The sequence below is a fragment of the Setaria italica genome, chromosome II (assembly GCF_000263155.2).
Source record: "Setaria italica strain Yugu1 chromosome II, Setaria_italica_v2.0, whole genome shotgun sequence".
NCBI lineage: Eukaryota > Viridiplantae > Streptophyta > Magnoliopsida > Poales > Poaceae > Setaria > Setaria italica.
This window is the reverse complement of record NC_028451.1, coordinates 431255-447880: the sequence shown is the minus strand read 5'-3', so window position 1 is coordinate 447880 and position 16626 is coordinate 431255. Positions and strand designations below refer to the sequence as shown.

Sequence of the window (16626 nt, the reverse complement as noted above, 5' to 3'; positions counted from 1 at the left end):
CCGTTGTGTGCATCAAGTGTATTGCTTACTCACGGTTACTGTCATTAGGAGTTGTCTCATTGCTTGTTCTATCATGATTTATGCCTGGTGTGCATGAAATGTATTGGTTAGTGATGGTTTCTGTCAATATGATTTAATGCATTGGTTGTCATTTTTACATTTATCTCTGCTGTTGTTAATCTGTATTGCTTAGTCATGCATACTGTCAATAGGAGTTCATGCATTGCTTGTTCAATTGCATTGTGCACAGAATGAGCCTAGCAGGGCGAAGTGGACTAAAGAGGATACACAGCTGTTTTGTGAGCTGTACTGTTAGCAAATCGAGTTGGGCAACTGCAAGAGCAGAAACATGAGCAAGTGGGGCTGGAAAGATGTCCAGGAGAAGTTCCAAGCGGCCACTGGGAAGTTCAGGAACAGCGAGCAGTTCGGGTACAAGTACAGGCAGCTGAAGCAGCTTTGGCAGTTCATCCAACATCTGCGGACACAGTGCACAGGCTTGGGGCGCCGAGAAGATGGTTCTGTGGTTGCTAGTGATAACTGGTGGCGCACCAATAGCAGGGTTAGTGATATGTGAATACCGCATGTGTACTGCTTTCGTTCCTGTCTTGCCTACTGAATGGTTGTGTCTTCTTATTTGCAATGCAAGGGCACGCGGACTGGTATGACCTCAAGGATGGATGGCCAGAGTACATTGACGAGCTGGACCGCATGTTCTGTGGAGTAGCAGTGACTGGAGAGACGTCATTTGTTCCAGGGGTCAGCCGGCAGATCAACTTCATCAGCAGCGGCGAAGAAGATGCTGCTGATGAGGATTGTGGCACCCCTCGCAGCTGTGGCACCCCAATCAGCAGTGGCAGCAAGAGGAGCACAAGCAGCTTCCGCAGCACTGCTACAAGCCCCAGCAAGAGGAACAAGGGTCCTGCTGTTCGGAACATGAACAACAACATGACAAAGTTCAACACCAGTTACGATCACAGGACAGCAATTATCCAAAGGGCCCTGGAGGGTAAGATGAAGGAGGTTGAGGTTGTGATCGACAAGAAGCAGTACCGAGAGGAGGCCAGGAAGAAAGAACAGAAACTTGTGACAGATTCAGCGACAGAGCTTGGAGTGCACCTGATGGAAGGACAACTCTGGGATGGTGTCATCATGATCTGCATGGATGATGACCTACGCAACATCTACCTGTGCACACCTGTTGAAGCAAGGCTGCCAATGATCAAGAAATATGCTGCTATGGTGTAAACCACACCCTATGTCTTTTGTGTGTGCTTGGCATGTCTTTTGTGTTATGTCTTGTTGTTGACTTAATATGTGTTGGTATTGTTTATGTTGTGAGGATGAACATTTGATGACCTGTGTTGGCTAATCCTATATGAACAGCATGGTTATTAACAGCATGGTAGTGCATTAGAGCTGTTTGGTTGATGGTTGTTAAAGTTATTGCCTCTGTCTTCAGATGGGTGTCATTTGACTCAAGGTAGCAGCAATTACTATTGTGGCTACCAATTTCTTTGTGCTAACTTTTGCTGTCTTGTTTTGGACTGCCCAGGAAGTTCCTGCTCATTTTGGTGCCCAAGGGGAGGAGGTGGAGGACCAGGAGGAGGAGGAGAAGTTGCTGGCCGAGTGGTGGGACCTTTTCTGGGAATTGGTGGTATTAGACGATGATGAGGCACCATTTATCTATGGTATGTATGAATATGCTATTCATATCGACAAGTATTGCAATAGAGCACCCTATAGGAATCCACCATTGACTGGGGAGCAATGGGTAGTTAACAAGCTTGCCAATGAAACATCCTGCTGCACCATGTTTAGGATGAGCCCCCACATGTTTTATAGGCTGCATGACTTGTTGACAGCTGACTATGGGCTGACTGCATCAAATAAATCTAGCACTATTGAGGCTCTAGGATTGTTCCTTTGGATATGTGGGGCACCCCAATCTGTTAGGCAAGCAGAGGATAGATTTGAGAGGTCCCTTGGTACTGTTCATAGGCTATTCTACAAAGTCCTCACTTCTCTAGTTGACCTATCAGCCGACATCATTAAACCTAGGGACCCAGAGTTTAGAACAATGCATCCTAGGCTGCAAAACAATAGGTTCTACCCTGAATTCCAGGGATGCATAGGGGCAATAGATGGCACTCACATCCCTGTAGTAGTGCCAAGTGCAAAGTTTATGCAGCACATGTGTAGGAAGGGCAAGACAACCCAGAATGTCATGGCCGCTTGTGACTTGGATATGGTTTTCACATTTGTGCTTGCTGGGTGGCCGGGTTCAGTGCATGACATGAGGGTGTTTGACGATGCAATGACAACTTATAGCGACAAGTTCCCAAAGCCACCTAGAGGTACACACAACTGTTTCTAGGTCAATAGTGTTTTCTAATACAACCATTGTAAACTTACAGGTATGTACTGTTCCTATAGAGAAATACTACTTGGTGGACTCGGGGTGTGAAAACCGCACCGGCTTCCTAGCTCCTTACCGCCAGATCAAGTATCACATCCAAGACTTTCAAAACACGCCAGAACCACAAGGTATGAAGGAGGTATTCAACTATGCCCATTCATCTCTTAGAAATGTCATCGAAAGGGCGTATGGAGTGTTGAAAATGAAGTGGCGCATATTGTTGGACATCCCGGCCTATCCACCAGAAACACAGACACGGATTATATGTGCATGCATGGCATTGCACAACTTCATTAGGATTAATGGTGACTTTGATACTCACTTTGGTATAGTGGATAGCAGCATGAACTATGTGCCTGTTGAAGGCACTCAGGATCAGCCGGAAACGGTGCCTGCGCCGGAGAGTGCGGACATGGCAAGCATGAATGCATTCCGAGATATGCTTGCTTCACATTTGTTTGCTAGGTCTTGAATAATTTGTGTTTGAGGACATGTAATTGTTTATGTACTTTGTGGCTCGGTTGTAATAATTTTCGGTGTTGTCAATCTGTAATAATTTGCGGTGCACTTGAGAATATTTTCCTTGAAGTTTTGTTGTTGAAACAGCTATGAATTGTGTTGTCATTTGGCCTGGATCAGTGCATTTTTTGGAGGACAACATGCATGGGCCATGCTGAATTGTGTTGTAATGGTGAAACAGTGGCTGCTATAATGATTCAACAGTGCATTGCAAAGTTTGGGGGGCACCAGTTTGGAGCTCCTGAATTTGGCATGCAAGCCAAATTTCGGCTGCACAGTAACTCCCAAGTTGGGAGGTCCCAACTTGGGCAACTAAACATGGCCCAGGTTGGAGAACTGCTGATTATATTAAAAGAAGATGAAATTCAGATTGGGCGAAAACAACAAAAGAAAAAAAACAACACAAACACCGGCATGTTGGATTTCAACACATACCACACCATGCATCACACTTAACTCAACTTAACAACACATGGCCTATTGGATTGAGACATCAACACGCGCCGAACTTAACACATCTTAAGCGGCAGCAGAACCGAAGCTTTTCCGCGACAGCCACCAACATTTACGCTCATGTATTTGCCGAAACCTCCAGGCGTGGCCCTACATCGACAAGGAATCGATAGAAGCAGACTGCACCGCACCGAGACGGCCACTGCCATGTGGGACTCTTCACTGTAGTGTTGCTGCAACACCACACTCCACCATATAGAATGATACCACCGAATTCAGACCTCTCGAAGGCTACCTCGCAGTCGCTACCACGATAACACAATGTGCGGGGGCCTCACCACATTTGCTGTTGGACTCCACCTCGCTCTTGTCGCCTCAAAGAAACGCACGGGGGCCTCCCGATGCCTGCCACAGTACTCCATATCATTTATTCGTTTCTTTTGTCGCCGTCAAAGTGGTGAGCAATGTTGCCCCGCTCCACAAGGTCTCCATCGATCAGCTAAGCCGCCGCCGCCGCAGGTCGACTTCGCTTCGTTGGTTCACCCACGCAAAAACCTCCGCCACCATGTCAGCAACCCAGAGAAGTGTAGTGCTTGATCAAGTATCCACTTTTAGATACTTAATTTTATCAAGAATAGAAACCAGTCCTCCACCAACATGACTGGTACAGATTAACATTTAGCATTAGTGGCTTTGAATCCCATAAGAAAAGACAAAGAAGTTGGAAAAGTGACTCACAAATCTTGACTAATTAATGATCATGAAGGTAATGGTCAGTGTGAGTTTGTGACAAATTCTAAGTAGCTGACAGCAGCTTTTCCACGTTGAAGGCTGGAAGCTGGACTCCACATGAGTTGGTACTGCAATGAAGAAGGGAGGAAAATGTGCTTTTCATCATGTGAAAACTGAAGTCGTGTTTGATCAAGCCTCTCCTCAATTTGATCAAGATTGGAAAAAGGGAGGAAACTAAGGAACTAATGATGATGATGGCTCACAAAGCATAGGCTCCAGAGTCAAGAGCTGAGGTGGTACTGGCAGTATTTCTTGACCATGTGGGAGAGGAAAAGCCAATCAGAACAACCAGGCGAAGACAAAAGAAGTTCGAAAGGTCAAACCCTAATTAGTATAACTGGATTTCTACAGTTAATCTCTGCTGCATTTCCAGAGTCAGTTACTCAATTCAGAGATATATCGTGCCATTCATGAAGCGCTGTACATTTATAATCAGCAGCTCTCCTGCCTAGTTCGTATCAAAAAAAGAAGAAGTGCCGTTCACATCCACCTCTTGCATTTCTCTTCCACAGAGTCCCCAAATGGACATTCTCCTTTCTGCAGTTCTGGGCGAGCTGACAACTAGATCAATAAACTTCTTCATCAAAAAAAGCCTCAAGCCCAAGGCACTGGACGTGGAGGATCGCCTCCATATGATCCTACTCCGGGCACAGGTCATCATTGATGAGGCCATGGGACGTCAGATCACAAACCAATATGTTCTCCAGATGCTGGATATGCTCAGAGACGCCATGTACCGAGGCTGTTACACCCTCGACACCTTCAGATATCAAGTTCACAACGAAGAGGAGGCTAAAGGTCAGGTTTTGAGTCACTCCTTTTCTCTATCCAAAGTAAATTCTCTACAAGGTTTATGTTCGTCCAGTATAAACCCACATATTTTGAAAAACCTAAACAAGTCTCTTGATGATTTAAGCTCCATGATTCTTGGTATGAAAGAGCTAGTCATGTTCTTGGCAAGCTATCCTCGCCTGTACCGCCAACCTTATAGCATGCTTCTCGTTCTGGGCAACTGCATGTTTGGCCGTCAGATGGAAACTGAATTTGTCATAAACTTCCTCTTGCACAAACGACATCATGATTCTAAAGAACTGGACATCCTGCCGATCATTGGTCCCGGTAGAGTCGGCAAGACCACCCTTGTTGCTCATGTTTGCGAGGATGAAAGAATCCGTGATCATTTCTCAGAAATCTTGTTCTTGCGGGACCATGATTTCACAGCTGTTGACCTCGCTACAGTTAGAGAAAGATACGCAATGGAATATAAAAATCGTGTGTCAAACTCAAACAAAGATGGAAGATTGCTAGTTGTTGTTGAGTTAGTTGGCGATCTCAATGAAGATGCATGGAATAGGTTGTATTCTACTTATACACGGGATGTGCCAAGTGGCACTAAAATCATAATCACAAGCCGGTCTGACAAGATTATCAAGTTTGGAACAACACGGGAACTAAGTATGAAATATCTATCGCATGAAGCGTACTGGTATTTCTTCAAGACGCTCATGTTTGGAAGCACAGATCCGAAGATGCACCCGAGGCTTGCATGCCAGGCCATGGAGATGGCCAAGATGTCAAAAAGATGCTTCATTGCTGCGAACATGTTTGCTTGTTTGTTGAGGGACAACTTTGACATCGAGATGTGGTGCAAGGTTCTAGCATTTACAAGAGGGCAAAACAACAAGAATATCTTGAACTTTGGTGGGCATCCATTTGATCTTGTAAACCAGAAAAGGCCAGCATATCTTGCGAGAATGGTTATTACACCTCCTCAATATGTTGTGCTTCATTGTGAGAATGAATACTCTAAACAAGAGGAGCTACCAAATATAAAATTCCAAGATGTCTTGTATGGAAGCATTAAGGTTCATGGGAAATTCGAGATGCTAGGATGGAGGTCTAGGATACCGCCCTACCATAGTTTTGTGGGTATTTGTGAGTTTGATCAAGAGGTAAAAATTACCTCGGCCAAGAGGAAGCGTTCTGTATAAAAAAGTCACAATTAGCTAAACTCTCTATTGCTAAGCTTACATAGTAAGATATGTGAATATGTTTTGATAGGGAGTTACAACATTGTGAAGCTCTAGTACTACCTTATCATGTATAAAGTTTGTTTACTGTTAACAGAATATTACCTTGCGTTGAGGCATAGATTTCCATGGTATAATGAGGGCCTGTTTGGGATTGCTCTGCTCAAAAAAAAACAGCTCCACTCGACCAACTCCACATTTTTGTAGGTCCACTTCACCAACTCACCGCATGCACATCCAAACATGAATTGATATTTGTCACCTCGTTCGATTCCAAGTGGCAATTTCATCCACATCCAAACAACAGATTTGGTATTGTAACACATTTCCAATACGAGTCTACTTTGGTATTAAACCCAATTCAATACCAAGCCCTCCAATATCTATATCTAAACAAACTCTACGTGTTTTACTCTTCAGAGAAACTGATGACCTGACGTCCTGACATTTGTCCTTCTCTTTGGAGAAAGACCACATATTTTGAAGGCGATCCTTCGTTTGTCTATAGTAAGCCAGGACTGCAGAAAGAAGAAAAAAATCTCCATTTGGGGACTCTTTCTTTCTTCAGGAAGATACCAGCAGGTGGATGAGAGGAGAACAGAAAGGATACTAGGTCAGTGTGACACCCGGCCCAATTTGGTTGGCCCAGTGTGGCCCATGAGCGCAGGTGCGCATGTTTAGTACCATGTTGCTACTTGAGCAAGGGTGGAGCCAACTTATAAGCCTTCGTCAACCAGCCATAGCACCTTCGGGTTAACCCTTTTACACAAAGCGAGGATGAAAGTGTAAAGAAGGTGCTATGTGTACACGTGCCCACCCCTCAGAAGGGCTGGGCGGTGCGGCTTTGGAGGACGGGGTGTTACAAATGGTATCAGAACCGACCCTTGCGGTTGCGCGTATGGGTCAGTGTGCGAGCATATGGCGCATGGCGCGTGTGGGCCCGGGATGGGACACACGGCATGGCATATGATGCCGGCATTGGACGTACGGTCCTACGCTTAGAGGGAACGTTCCTAAACATTTGCCCATGTGTGGGTGAGTTGGACCGACGAGGATGTCGGGTTCTTTGGGGGAGGGGTGAATGTGACACCCGGCCCAATTTGGTTGGCCTAGTATGGCCCATGAGCACAGGTGCGCATGTTTACTACCACATTGCTAGTTGAGTAAGGGTGGAGCCAACTTATAAGGCTTCGTCAACCAGCCATAGCACATTCGGGTTAACCCTTTTACACGAATCGAGGACAAAAGTGTAAGCAGGGTGCTATTTGTACGTGTGCCCGCCCCTCGGAAGGGCTGAGCGGTGCGGTTTTGGAGGATAGGGTGTTACAGTCAGTCAAGTCAACTCCAGTGGTCTAAGTCACCTGCCACCTGAGAAAGGTAACATCTCTTGACTTTCGAAGTTGGAAAAATGATTCGCAATTTTTGACTAATTAATGATCATGAATGTAATGGTCATTGTGAGTTTGTGACAAATTCTCCTGAAGTAGCTGACAGCAGCTTTTTTCTTTTGAACGAACAGGCACGAGATTGTGCCGATTTCATTGATAGAGTAGAGGGTTACAGCTAGCTAGCTGGTTAGTGTGCACACTATTACACGACTCTTTTGACGAAAATAACACAGGTTTTCCACGTTGCAGGCTGGAAGCTGGACTCCACATGAGTTGGTACTGCAATGGACAACGGAGGAAAATGTGCTTTTCATCATGTGAAAACTGAAGTCGTGTTTGATCAAGTCTCTCCTCAATTTGATCAAGATTGGAAAAAGGGAGGAAACTAAGGAACTAATGATGGTGATGGCTCACTAAGCATAGGCTCCAGAGTCAAGATCTGAGGTGGTACTGGTAGTATTAATTGACCACGTGGGAGAGGAAAAGCCAAACAGAACAACCAGGCGAAGACAAAAGAAGTTTGAAAGTTCAAACCTTAATTTAGTATAACTGGATTTCTAAGTTAATCTCTCTTGCATTTCCAGAGTCAGTTACTCAATTCAGAGATATACCTCGACATTTTAGAAGCGCTATTCATTTATAAACGGCAGCTCTCCTGCCTGGTTCGTATCAACTCTTGCATTTCTCCTCCACAGAGTCCCCAAATGGACATTCTCCTTTCTGCAGTTCTGGGCGAGCTGACAAATAGATCAATAAATTTCTTCATCAAAAAAAGCTTCAAGCCCAAGGCACTGGACGTGGAGGATCGCCTCCATATGATCCTACTCCGGGCACAGGTCATCATTGATGAGGCCATGGGACGCCAGATCACAAACCAATCTGTTCTCCAGCAGCTGGATATGCTCAGAGACGCCATGTACCGAGGCTGTTACACCCTCGACACCTTCAGATACCAAGTGCACCGCGAAGAGGAGGCTAAAGGTCAGGTTTTGAGTCACTCTTTGTCTCTTTCCAAAGTAAATTCTCTACAAGGTTTGTGTTCGTCCAGTAGAAACCCGCAGATTTTGTTACAGCTAAACAAGTCTCTTGATGATTTAAGCTCCATGATTCTTGGTATGGAAGAGCTAGTCATGTTCTTGGCAAGCTATCCTCGCCTGTACCGCCAACCTTATAGCATGCATCTCGTTCTGGGCAACTGCATGTTTGGCCGTCAGATGGAAACTGAATTTGTCATAAACTTCCTCTTGCACAAACGACATCATGATTCTAAAGAACTGGACATCCTGCCGATCATTGGTCCCGGTAGAGTCGGCAAGACCACCCTTGTTGCTCATGTTTGCGAGGATGAAAGAATCCGTGATCATTTCTCAGAAATCTTGTTCTTGCGGGACCATGATTTCACAGCTGTTGACCTCGCTACAGTTAGAGAAAGATGCGCAATGGAATATAAAAATCGTGTGTCAAACTCAAACAAAGATGGAAGATTGCTAGTTGTTGTTGAGTTAGTTGGCGATCTCAATGAAGATGCATGGAATAGGTTGTATTCTGCTTATACACAGGATGTGCCAAGCGGTAGTAAAATCATAGTCACAAGCCGGTCCGACAATATTATCAAGTTTGGAACAACACGGGCACTAAGTCTGAATTATCTATCCCATGAAGCGTACTGGTATTTCTTCAAGACGCTCACGTTTGGAAGCACAAATCCCAAGATGCACCCAAGGCTTGGATGCCTGGCCATGGAGACAGCCAGGATGTTAAAAGGATGCTTCATTGGTGCGAACGTCTATGCTTGTTTGTTGAGGGACAATTTTGACATCAAGATGTGGTGCAAGGTTCTGGCCTTCTTGAGAGGGCAAATCAACAAGAATATCTCCAACTTTGGTGGGCATCCAGTTGATCTTGTAAACCAGAAAAGACCTGCATATCTTGGGAGAATGGTTACACCTTTTCAATATGTTGTACTTCATTGTGAGAATGAATACTCTAGACAAGAGGAGCTACCAAAGATAAAAGTCCATGATGTCGTGTATGGAAGCCTGAAGGTTCACGGGAAATTCGAGATGCTAGAATGGAGGTCTAGGATACCGCCCTACCATAGTTTTGTGGGTACTTGTGAGATTCAAGAGGTAAAAACTACCTCTGCCAAGAGGAAGCGTTCTGTATAAAAGAGTCACAATTAGCTAAACTCTCTATTGCTAAGCTTACATAGAAACATATGTGAATATGTTTTGATAGGGAGTTACTACCTTATCATGTATTAAGTTTGTTTACTGTTAACAGTATATTACCTTGTGTGAGGCATGGATTTCCATGGCATAATGAGGGCCTATTTGGGACTGCTCCTCTCCAAAAGAATGAAGAAATATTTCTGGTTATTGTTGAATTAGTTGGGATTGTTGACGAGAGTGCATGGAGAAGATTGCACTCTGCTTATCGAAGTAGTGTTTCAACCCGCAGTAAAATTATAGTCACAAGCCGGTCAAAGGATATCATAAACTTTGGAACAACGCAAGCTCTTAGCTTGAACTTTTTGTCACCAGAAGCATATCGGTACTTCTTCAAGGCACTTCTATTTGGAAGTGCAGACCCTGAAGAGCAACCAAAGTTAGCATCCATAGCAGTGACAATACTTGATGAGTACTTTGTCGACCAAGGCATATATACATCGTTTGCTGGGACTTTCATAAACTTAAAGAACACAGCTAACTTTTTAAAGGCTATTCCTTGTGCTCATAATTGGCAGAAGCTTCTTGAATGCATGAAGGAGAACAGGCTTGACGATGATCATATGTTTCTTCGCAGAGTAACTGAAACTATTCAATATTGTGTTGTTCATAACCAAGATCGGATAGGGCTTGACAATGAAGAGGCTCCCAACATAACTATAACAGATATTATTTCTATGAAGTTTCCGCCTCGTGGAAAATTTGAGATACTACTTTGGAAATCCCACTTGCCGCCATATCACAAACATACATGTATAAATGGTCTAAATGGTGGCACTCATCATATGTATATACTTTAACTTAGTATTTTTATATTAACAATAACATAAATACGTAATTTAAAATCATATATTAATTTACTTTTTAACATTTTTGTATGATACCAACGAAGATAAATAGATTAAGATTTAGGTGTTTACTTTAGGTTATTTTTAATAATGACATACGTGGGTAACATAGATAAAATTTTAGAATGATATTTTAAGTTATGCTTTATAATAATGTGTATTAGTAAATTGGATGAAGGTTATGGGGTTACTTTAGATTATTTTTTATAATAGCTGAGCTCGGTAATTGAAATATAGGTTTAGAGCTCATTTTTGAATATTTTTTACAATAATAATGGTGGGTAACTTTTTAGAAAAATATAATAGATCAATGGCTATGATTATTAGAGTTTATAGGATTGGTGTTTGACGTTTTTAATTTTTATGAGAATTTGTCTCTTTTTTTAGCTTGTCTCGTGGGAACTAATGCGAAGCCTCCGATGGAAAAAAAAATGAGACTACATTGCTAAAAAACTATTACCATAAGCTAGCTCTCATTGGTTAAATATTCGAACACACAATGCTTATGTAGATATATACTTAATATCTTCATCCAATTGTGATAGATTTTAGTTAGCAATTACTCTATAATATTTTCATCCACATTTATAATCTTTAACTTTTCACTTTACATCGCAGATATGCACTTGAATTTGTTTAATGAACCTTAAGTTTGAGATACAATTTTAGCATAGAAATTTATATTCTCATCTCTTTATATCCTTATAAATGGTGACACACATTATACGTATAGACCTTAATTATTATATCGTATACCAATAGTGCAAGATATATACGATTTAGAATCATATGTTGCTGTATATTTTTAATTAAGGTTATTTGATTTAAACATAGAGTTACCTCATGTTATTTTTAATAATGCCATGTGTGGGTAATATAGATGCAAATTTAAGAGGTTTAATTTTTTTAAGTAATAGTGGTAGGCAATTCAGTTGCAAAATAGGGGGTTATTTTAAATATTGTTTATAATGGCATAAGTGGGTAATTTTGATGAAGATTAGGGGGGTTACTTTAGTTTATTTTATATAATGGCAGAGGTGGGTAATTTATATATAGATTTAGGGGGTTACTTTAGGCTATTTTCATAATGGCATAGGTGGGTAATTTTTTAGAAAACATAATAGATCCTATGGCTATGATGATTTGAATATATCGATTGATGGTCGGATGTTTTGCTTTTTTGTGAGAATTTCTAGAATTTCTCTCTAGTGTCCACCTAGGAATCCTAGGTGGCTTCACCTGGAGGCTTCAAAAGGAGCTTCCAATTAGTAATAGTAAGATTAAGGTTTGACCTTTCAAACTTCTTTTGTCTTGGCCTGGTTGTTCTGATTGGCTTTTCCACTCCCACGTGGTCAAGAAATACTGCCAGTACCACCTCAGCTCTTGACTCTGGAGCCATCACCATCAAATTGAGGAGAGACTTGATCAAACAGGACTTCAGTTCTCACATGATGAAAAGCCCATTTTTCTCCCTTCTCCATTGCAGTACCAACTCATGTGGAGTCCAGCTTCCAGCCTGCAACGTGGAAAAGCTGCTGTCAGCTACTTCTGGAGAACTTGTCACAAACTCACAATGACCATTACTTTCATGATCATTAATTAGTCAACATTTGCGTTTTGCGAGTCATTTTTCCAACTTCTATGTCTTTTCTTATGGATTCAAAGCCATTAATGTCAAAATGTTAATCTGTACCAGTCATGTCGGTGGAGGACTGGTTTCTATTCTTGATCAAATTATTTAAGTATCTAAAAATGGATACTTGATAAAGCACTACAGTTTTCACAAAACAAATCACACATGACACACCCTGCTCATCTTTTATCCATTGCAGTACCTTCTTGTGAGGAGTCCAACCTGAAATATGAAGATGCTACAGTCAGCTATTTCAGGAGAACTTAAAAAATGGTAAAACCTATCGAATGTTTACTTACTTGTATGTATTTTATTCAAGCATTCCGAATGGGAAGACATTAATCTCTCGAAGTTAAGCTGTGAATCAGGTGGATTTAATAGGTAGTCTATGATGCACAAATGAAGGCAAGTAAATAATTATTATTTTTTCACAAACTAAAATGTCAGATTCCGAGATAACTGAAACATCACCTTTTGCTTTTACCTAGAAGGTAACAGTTAGATGTCGACCATAGCTGCAAAAGCTTTACTAGTCTTCTACAGACAGCTGTGTGGCAGGCTTAGTCAAAGAAAAACGAAGACCATCCACCACGACAAAAGGAGAGGGGCTCTACATTATATAACTCCTCTGAGTCAATTTTTGACCCATTACACCATCTTGTAATAGTAGTATTTTCCATTCTCAAAAATTAAATATGGTAGTATGATGAGAATACAATGCGTTCATACGCTCAATGCCTTCATACAAGTCCCTTAAGTACTAAAGTAGAGGATGACAAAAATGATGATGGCATGAGCCGCAGCTTCTCTGAAGTCCTTGTCTAAATTCTGTCCAGCTAAACGAGTTTGTTTCTCGGTAGGTGGCAATATAATGCAGAAAAGTTAGAATAAGTGAATAAGCCTAGAGATTTGGTTTGAGTGAGTTCATAATTTTCCTGAAGAACTACCCTCATATGTCTCGGTAGCCATACAGTCATTTCTATGGAAAAGTGCATATTTGGTCACCAATTTGGAAACGGAACATGTCATCAACTTCTTACTGCATAAAGAACGTCTCTAACAACTATGACATAATGAATATAAGCAACAGTTTGTTCTTGACTCTTGACTCTGAGAGCAAACCAAGTAGCTACACTGCTATAATACAGAGGTACTTGAGATCTCCAAGGTATCAGTCTCCAAGCCTTGCAGACAGGATTTATTGGAACAATTTCTTTGACAGGTACGAAAAAATGAAGCAGTCATCAGTGCATTCCTAAACGAATTTATGTTATTTTCAGCTATCATATCACAAATCAGAGTAATCGGATCAACTGCAAAGAATCAATGCTGGAGTCAATGCCAATAAAATGCAGAGCCAAGCTTCAGATTGGAGTTCAGAACAGGGCAAAGTGGAGTTTAGAGTTCAGAGGAGCATGGACGAATACCTGGAGGCAGAGATGTGCAGGGCGCAGCCTGTTGTTGCGGTGCGGCGGCGAGCAGAGCTGCCCGCCCACGGCCCACGGTGGCGCCGCCTCACCGAACGGAGGCGTTGGGCTCCCTCGCCGTCTCAAGCCAGCCGGCGCTGCCGCCGCAGAGGAGCTAGGGCCTCGAGCGGCCCGGGCGCTAGGCTGGAGACAGCAGAAGGGACGTGAATCCGAGGGAGGAGAGACCGGATGCTTGTCGTCGGGGCTGGAGGAGGTCGCCGGCGGCCGAGCGACCTCGCCGGGCGCCATCTCGCCGGCACGGGAAACTTGCAAAATGCACGGATCGCGATTAATAGTCCCGATCCGATTATTTACAAATAGCCCCCGTTTTGGATCGCGATTATATATTTTCACAAACACCCCCGGTTTGGATATGAAATAAGCGAATTGCCCCCTAGTTTGGCTCTGCCTCCCCCCTTTGTCGGTTCCTTCTCCGGCTGTCGCACCGCCGCCACCGCCGGCTTCTGTCCCGGCCGGAAGCGCGGACCCCACCCCACTCATCACCTAGCTCAGACTATAGCAGCAGAGAGAGAGAGAGTTCCTTTTGCGCCAGCACTCTGTAGTTTTTGCAACTCTGATCTGCAACTCTGCTAAAGAGTGTCGAGGGCCGGCGCTGGACAGCCGGACAGGGTGAATTGAGGACCTGAACCGGCCGCCGGACAGCGGGCCAGAGTGTTGAGAGGAAGACGAAGGGGACTGACAAGGGAAAACGAAATTGCCGTTGCTTGTCTCTTGCAGAGGCGATATCCTGCAGGTTCTGCTGCAAAGAAGGCCATGGTGCCCAAAGCAACGGTGTGTGTTCAGTCTCCTGTAAAATCTTGGCGTTGTATACTATCTGGTACAGTTCCAGACTCGTATCTGGACAATTCAATTTCCTCCTGTAAAATCTTGGCGTTGAAATGACAAATTGTTCGATGCACACAGGCTAGTAGGCTACCACATGTTCGATAATCGACACCGTCAATCCCACATCAAGTCAGAAGAGAAGGGCAAAGATCAAACTGATGCACTAGTACTTTACACATCGTGAAAATATATGCCTCAACATAATGCATCATTCTCTCCACACTGGGCTCACTGAGTACTTTACACATGACAAGGTAGTAGTAGTGGTGATGAATCTGAACAATGTTGTAACCCTGTAACATCCTATCAATAGAAAGGAACATGTTCAGCTATCTTCCTACACAAGCCTAACAATAGGGGAAAAAAATTTAACAAACCATCACTCTGCTTTTCTTAGAACGCTTCCTCTTGGCACCTGTAACTTTTAGCTCTCGGATCTCGCAAGTATTGGAATAGCTATAGTAGGGCGGTATGCGAGACCTCCACACTAGGACATCAAATTTTCCGCGAGGCTTAACGCTTCCATATAGCACATCTAGGATTTTGATCTCTGGAACCTCCTCCTGTGAAGGGTGCTGGTGCAGATGATAAAGCACCAAGTCTTCAGAAGGTGCAGCCATCCTCCAAAGATGCGCGGGTCTATTCTGGTTTATGACTTCAAGTGGATGTCCACCAAATCTGGAGACATGCTTCTGCATGAGCCCTCTCAAGAATGCCAGAACCTTACACCAAAAGCGGATGTCAAAGTTGTCCCTCAGCATACAAGAGGTCATGTTTGCACCGATGAAGCATCCGTTCAACATCTCGGCTATCTCCATGGCCAGGTGTGCAAACCTCGGGTGCGTCTCGGGATCTGTGCTTCCAAATGTGAGGGTCTTGAAGAAATACCAGTATGCTTCACATGACACATACTTCATCCTTAGTGCCTGTGTTGTTCCAAACTTCGTAATCTTGTCGGACCGGCTTGTGACTATGACTTTACTACCGCTTGGCACATGCTGCATAGCAGAGTACAATCTATTCCAGGCATCTTTGTTGAGGTCACCAACTAACTCAACAACAACCAGTAATCTTCTATCTCTGTTCAAGTTTACACGGTTTTGATATTCCATTGCATGTCCTTCTCTTAACGCAGAGAGATCATCACCTGTAAAATCATGGCCGTGTAAGAACAAGATTTCTGAGAAGTGATCACGGACTCTTTCATCCTCGCAAACATGAGCAACAAGGGTGCTCTTGCCCACTAAACCAGGACCAACAATTGGCAGGACCTCCAATTCTTTAGAACCATAAGATCGTGTGCGCAAGAGGAAGTTGATGACAAGTTCTGACTCCATCTGGCGGCCAAACATGCAGTTGCCCAGCAGGAGATGCATGCTATAAGGTTGGCGGTACAGGCGAGGATAGCTTGTCAAGAACACGACTAACTCTTGCGCATCAAGGATCATGGAGCTTAAATCATCAAACGACTTTTGAAGCTGTTCCAAAATCGGTGTATTTTTACGGGGTAAACACATACCTTGTAGAAAATTTACTTTTGACAGAGATAAAGAGTGACTCAAGACCTGACCTTTGGCCTCCTCATTGTTGTGAGATTTGTATCTGAAGGTGTCGAGAATATAATACCCTCGGTGCATGGCGTCTCTAAGCATGTGCAGCTGCTGGAGCACAGTTTGGTTAGTGATCTGCCGTTCCATGGCCTCATCGACGATGACCTGTGCCCGGAGAAGGATCCTGCGCAGGGGATCCTCCACGTCCGGTGATGTTGGCTTGAAGGTACTTCTGATGAAGAAATTAATGGATCGAATTGCCAGTTCTCCCAGAACTGCAGAGACGAGAGTTTCCATGCGGGGACTCTTTTCTCTGGAAGAGAAATGCAGGAGGTGGATGGGAGAATGAATAGAACTTGAAGAATGGCATGAGATCTCTGAATCAAGGGAGAGAGATTACTCATATAAAGTTCATGTACACCATATTTGACCTTCAGATTTTGCCTGTCCCTTATTG

At 43.4% G+C, this 16626-nt stretch overlaps 4 protein-coding genes and 1 long non-coding RNA gene across 5 annotated transcripts; 3 read left to right on the top strand and 2 right to left on the bottom strand.

The window, feature by feature from the left end:
- The first annotated feature begins 349 nt into the window (after positions 1-349).
- On the top strand, positions 350-2888 carry LOC105913696. Its single transcript, XM_012843503.1, has 4 exons — positions 350-563; positions 647-1239; positions 1553-1654; positions 2415-2888. Exons 1-4 carry the CDS (start codon positions 350-352, stop codon positions 2886-2888), a joined length of 1383 nt encoding a protein of 460 aa, XP_012698957.1.
- A 1677-nt stretch (positions 2889-4565) lies between these two features.
- LOC105913695 (disease resistance protein RGA2) lies at positions 4566-6260 on the top strand. Its single transcript, XM_012843502.2, has one exon. The coding sequence runs from the start codon at positions 4702-4704 to the stop codon at positions 6169-6171; it is 1470 nt and encodes a 489-aa protein (XP_012698956.2). The 5' UTR covers positions 4566-4701; the 3' UTR covers positions 6172-6260.
- Positions 6261-7919: 1659 nt separating this feature from the next.
- On the top strand, positions 7920-9786 carry LOC105913674 (putative disease resistance protein RGA3). Its single transcript, XM_012843340.2, has one exon. It carries the CDS (start codon positions 8303-8305, stop codon positions 9764-9766), a length of 1464 nt encoding a protein of 487 aa, XP_012698794.1. The 5' UTR covers positions 7920-8302; the 3' UTR covers positions 9767-9786.
- Positions 9787-11860: 2074 nt separating this feature from the next.
- Positions 11861-14064, bottom strand: LOC111256289. The gene is made up of 3 exons (XR_002676318.1): positions 12607-14064; positions 12482-12529; positions 11861-12190 (listed from the first exon to the last, which is right to left on the bottom strand). It is a non-coding gene; the product is annotated as an uncharacterized LOC111256289 (long non-coding RNA).
- A 780-nt stretch (positions 14065-14844) lies between these two features.
- LOC101773324 (putative disease resistance protein RGA3) lies at positions 14845-16514 on the bottom strand. Its single transcript, XM_004958788.3, has one exon. It carries the CDS (start codon positions 16464-16466, stop codon positions 14988-14990), a length of 1479 nt encoding a protein of 492 aa, XP_004958845.2. The 5' UTR covers positions 16467-16514; the 3' UTR covers positions 14845-14987.
- Between the last annotated feature and the right edge of the window lie 112 nt (positions 16515-16626).

Bases quoted from the DNA above. Each gene is read 5' to 3' on its own strand.
- LOC105913696 (XM_012843503.1), top strand. From the start codon at position 350: ATGAGCAAGTGGGGCTGGAAAGATGTCCAGGAGAAGTTCCAAGCGGCC. The intron at 1,240-1,552 runs GTGTAAACCACA...TGGACTGCCCAG, and splicing joins TCAAGAAATATGCTGCTATG to GAAGTTCCTGCTCATTTTGG. The intron at 1,655-2,414 runs GTATTAGACGAT...GTAAACTTACAG, and splicing joins ACCTTTTCTGGGAATTGGTG to GTATGTACTGTTCCTATAGA.
- LOC105913695 (XM_012843502.2), top strand. From the start codon at position 4,702: ATGGACATTCTCCTTTCTGCAGTTCTGGGCGAGCTGACAACTAGATCA.
- LOC105913674 (XM_012843340.2), top strand. From the start codon at position 8,303: ATGGACATTCTCCTTTCTGCAGTTCTGGGCGAGCTGACAAATAGATCA.
- LOC101773324 (XM_004958788.3), bottom strand. From the start codon at position 16,466: ATGGAAACTCTCGTCTCTGCAGTTCTGGGAGAACTGGCAATTCGATCC.